The sequence below is a fragment of the Rhinopithecus bieti genome, unplaced genomic scaffold (genome assembly GCF_001698545.2).
Source record: "Rhinopithecus bieti isolate Rb0 unplaced genomic scaffold, ASM169854v2 scaffold_49159, whole genome shotgun sequence".
In the NCBI taxonomy this organism is placed as follows: domain Eukaryota; kingdom Metazoa; phylum Chordata; class Mammalia; order Primates; family Cercopithecidae; genus Rhinopithecus; species Rhinopithecus bieti.
In genome coordinates, this window is record NW_016819264.1 from 44,085 (window position 1) to 48,339 (window position 4,255).

At 34.9% G+C, this 4,255-nt stretch overlaps 1 protein-coding gene across 1 annotated transcript in view; it reads right to left on the reverse strand.

The window, feature by feature from the left end:
• Window positions 1–298: 298 nt before the first annotated feature.
• LOC108519622 (engulfment and cell motility protein 2-like) overlaps window positions 299–4,255 on the reverse strand; it is an 18,728-nt gene continuing 14,771 nt past the window's right edge. Inside the window, exon 5 of the mRNA XM_017858760.1 lies at window positions 299–1,482. Within this exon, the coding sequence (XP_017714249.1) occupies window positions 1,438–1,482 (45 nt within the window). The 3' untranslated portion in view covers window positions 299–1,437. The remainder of the gene's footprint in view (window positions 1,483–4,255) is intronic.

The following is a 4,255-nucleotide window of genomic DNA, read 5'->3' on the forward strand; positions in this document are numbered from 1 at the left end:
AAGAAAGTGACATAAATGAGAGAGAGAAGTCAAACATGTCCTAACAGGGTTGGGAAACTCAGACCAAGGAAATGAAATACACATGATATGGGCAATTTATTTTTATATGAAAGAACCCTCAGTATTCTGAATGATTTGAAACTCTGAAGTAAAAACTGGCATTAGGAAGATGCCATACTTTTTAGATAGAAGTGAAGGTGTTAACAGTAATCAAAATGAAGCTACAAAATAGATAAGTGATGAAAATAAATAAGCAAATTTGCATATGAAGACATTACTTTATTTGCAAAATTGTTGCTTATGGAACTCTTCAGAATTCAGTGTTTTGAAGACAAGTATTGTTGATTACATATGTAAACAACATTAATTATCCTTGAGGAAAAGCTGCGGCAATTATTTTCCACTGGGCATAGAGGTACATATTTGTAGAGTAATTCCAGATTTATATTAGGATTTACTTGGAAGTTTATGAGTAAGACAGTCAGCTGTATACATAGGTGAAGGATTCAAGAAGTCAAAGGCAGTGGCTCTTGTAAGGTATTTCTCTTAAGCCCTATAGAAACACATTGTTAACTGAACATCAAGTTTAACATGACTCCTCTGAGTAAAACCCACTGTTCTTTCACATACTGCTATCAAGAGCCACTTAAAAGGTAGTGATTACCCAGATTGGTTCTGTCATTTTGCTTCTTAGAATTTTTGAAAAAGATAATATAAAACAAAATTTTCATAACAACATTATTTATTGTGGTAAATTCTGGATATAGTTATAAGTTTGCAGTAACAGTAAAAAAGGATGTTCTGCAACCCTAAAGGCAACAACTGTGAAGTATGAAGAAATATTGGAGGCAATAATTTTAAAATTTGAAAAAATTATGATTTATATATGTATATACATATGTTTCAAATCTATAATTGCATACATTCAAACATATGGAAAATTTAAAAAGTAAAACTAAATTCTGTTTAGAAATGTGTAAAAATATGGATAAATTATAGATTCTGTGATGCTTTGGAGTTTTAATTCTGATATTTCATGAAAAAAGAAAGGCATTAAAGACCCACTTCACCCATTAGTACACCAAGATAAATTTAATTTTTATTAATCAAGATGGATATGTTGGATTAGAGTAGAAAAGTTAATTACATATCGAGTACCTACTATGTGCCAGACGCAAAAGTGATTTAAACTTATATCTCACTTAACTTTTCCAATGAGTTTAAAAGAGAATTGCTGGTATTCTTTGTTTTAGATAAGAAAGTTAACAGGAAAAGAGCCAAAACAGCCTGTTTAATGTTACAGAGGTGTCAGAATAGATTCAAACTGAAGTCTATTTTGACCTACATACTTTCCATACTATCCATGTTTTTTTTCCCTCCAGTTATGTGGTATGCCTGGAAATGTAATTTCAGATGGGATCTGCAGAAGGATTCTTGTTAGATGATCAGTTGCGGTGCAAGATGAGATATGGCGCCATCATACTGTGGAGGGAGAAATGATAGGGAAAGGAATGATGCCAAAGGTAAATTTTTACGAACTCAATATATTTATCATTATTTCAAATTTCCTTTTTTTTTTTTTCCTTTTTTCTTTGGGACGGAGTCTCGCTCTGTCGCCCAGGCTGGAGTGCAGTGGCCGGATCTCCGCTCACTGCAAGCTCCGCCTCCCAGGTTTACAGCATTCTCCTGCCTCAGCCTCCCGAGTAGCTGGGACTACAGGCACCACCACCTCGCCCGACTAGTTTTTTTTTTTTGTATTTTTTAGTAGAGATGGGGTTTCAACGTGTTAGCCAGGATGGTCTCAATCTCCTGACCTCGTGATCCACCCGTCTCGGCCTCCCAAAGTGCTGGGATTACAGGCTTGAGCCACCGCGCCTGGCCATTATTTCAAATTTTTAATCCATTGACATGGGATAAAATATTTCTTAGATTATAATCAATTTATGATTTTTTAATGGATTACAATACTTTGAGGGCAAAATCATATCTTCAGACATTGGCACACAAGGCCCTTCAGCTTCCCACTGCTTCCTATTCACTGTTCCCAGTGTCCACCGTGCACTTTCACCACTCAATTGCTTACCTATCTGGACTACCACTGCTCTATGTCACATCTCATTATTTGCCCACAAATGAGCTGTCCTTTCTTCTCCTCCTCTATTTGGGATGTTCAATAAGTATCTGTTGAGTGAATGACTAAATACGATTTCTGTTATCAGCATGAACACGAAATTAATTTAATCTTATGAGCTTGATATTCAGACTAGTGCACATAAATAGATTTGCTTTTATAAACCACATATTTCTTTGCACAAGGCAAAATTATGGTTTACCCACACTTAGCATTCTAATACATTCTTCTCAGCATTCTAACGCATATTTTCTTTGGATAAAAAGAGTATATTTTCAAAATGAAACAAATAATTGTGTAAAATTATTTTATAGCAGTGTTCATTTGCAGACCTGCTTAGGAAATACTTATTAGCTTAACTACCTGCTACCAAGCTGGAATTGTGAGACTATGGCCCTTATCACTGCCTACATACTGACTTGACTTAAACCCTTTCAGAAGTGTAGCTGCTGGTTGTTTCATTAAAATCTAAAGAATTGATGATTTCCTAGTCTTCTTTAAAATTACACCCTGAAAATTCTTACATAGTATGTGATATATAAAGATAATAAAATCAACAATTACAACATAGTCCTATTAAAATTATGCAAACACAGAGAGATATGTATAACTCAGACTGGGATAAGGGCAAGAAGAATGTGGGAAAAAATGCACAAAGCAACAATACATGAATTGAGTTTGTAGTTGGATTAAGAAAAAATATGGCAATCACAACAAAGGGGATTTAAACAAACAAGTGTATATAAACATGAAACACTAACATGCACTCAGAGACCTTTCCTTTTGTTTAAGCAGCAAGAGAAAACAGAGACCTTTCCGTTGTTTAATTTTACTGGAGCATGGTGTGTGTGTGTGTGTGCGTGTATGTGTGTGCAAAGAATGAAGATAGTCTGGGCAAATAAATCAGTGAAGGAACGAGGCATTTGGAAGTGCCTTTTGAATGAATGAAACTATTTATCTTGTAATAAACAGTTGTGATTTTTCACAAGGGTGTGGCATAATCAAATATGCCCTTTAGATGACAGTCAACAGGCTATGGATGGATAAGAGTATGAGAATTTTGACACTAAAATCAGGAAAATCCGTTAAAAAAAACATTTTGAACTAATGGAGATGAGATGATGAGATGACTGAGGGGTATGGCACTGGGGATGGAAAAGTTGGGTTACACTGCAGAAGATACTTAATAATCAATAGAGTATGATACAGTTGAAAGAGTGTAGGCCAATCCCCAGTTCAGTCACTTATTAACGATGTAATCTAAACAAATTAATGCAACTTTATGAATCTCAGATAAGGATAATTTACCTAAAATTGTGCTCATGAAATGAGATATACAAGAATCACAGATCAAGTAACTTGCACAGTTTATGACCACAGATGCTCTGTAAATGATAGCTGTTTGAATTGTTCGTATTCTAAACCCGTAAGATTTGGTCATTTGGAAGTATAAAAGTAGTAGAAATCTAGGATGAGCCTATGTTCTCTGGCCTGTATTAAAAGATGATTATTGAGAATGATGGTTTCCAACTTCATCCATGTCCCTACAAAGGACATGAGCTCATCCTTTTTTATGGCTGCATAGTATTCCATGGTGTACTGTTGTGGGGAGCGGGGAGGGATAGCATTAGGAGACATACCTAATGTAAATGACGAGTTAATGGGTGCAGCACACCAACATGGCACATGTATACACATGTAACAAACCTGCACGTTGTGCACATGTACCCTAGAACATAAAGTATAATAATTTAAAAAAAGATGATTATGGGTCACATTTACTAAAATAAGCAATAAGAGGTAGAAGCAGCATTTTTTGAAAGAAAAAAGTTTATAAAAATATTTCAAATTCTCTTAAGTAAATCAATATTGATATGAAACCATATCTAATCCTTAGGGTTTCTTCACAGCCACCTTTTTACAGCCTTGGTTTACTTTCAGGTAGCAATATGGTGTAGCAACCCAAAATATAAACTCTGGAGTTAAAATGCCTGGGTTCATATCTCAGCTGCTTTGTTTACTATACAAGCTGTGTGATCTTGGTCAAGTGTCTAAACTTCTTTGTGACTCTAATTTCTCATTTGTAAAATGGGAATACTGTAATAATGTGTCCATCTCAGAGAG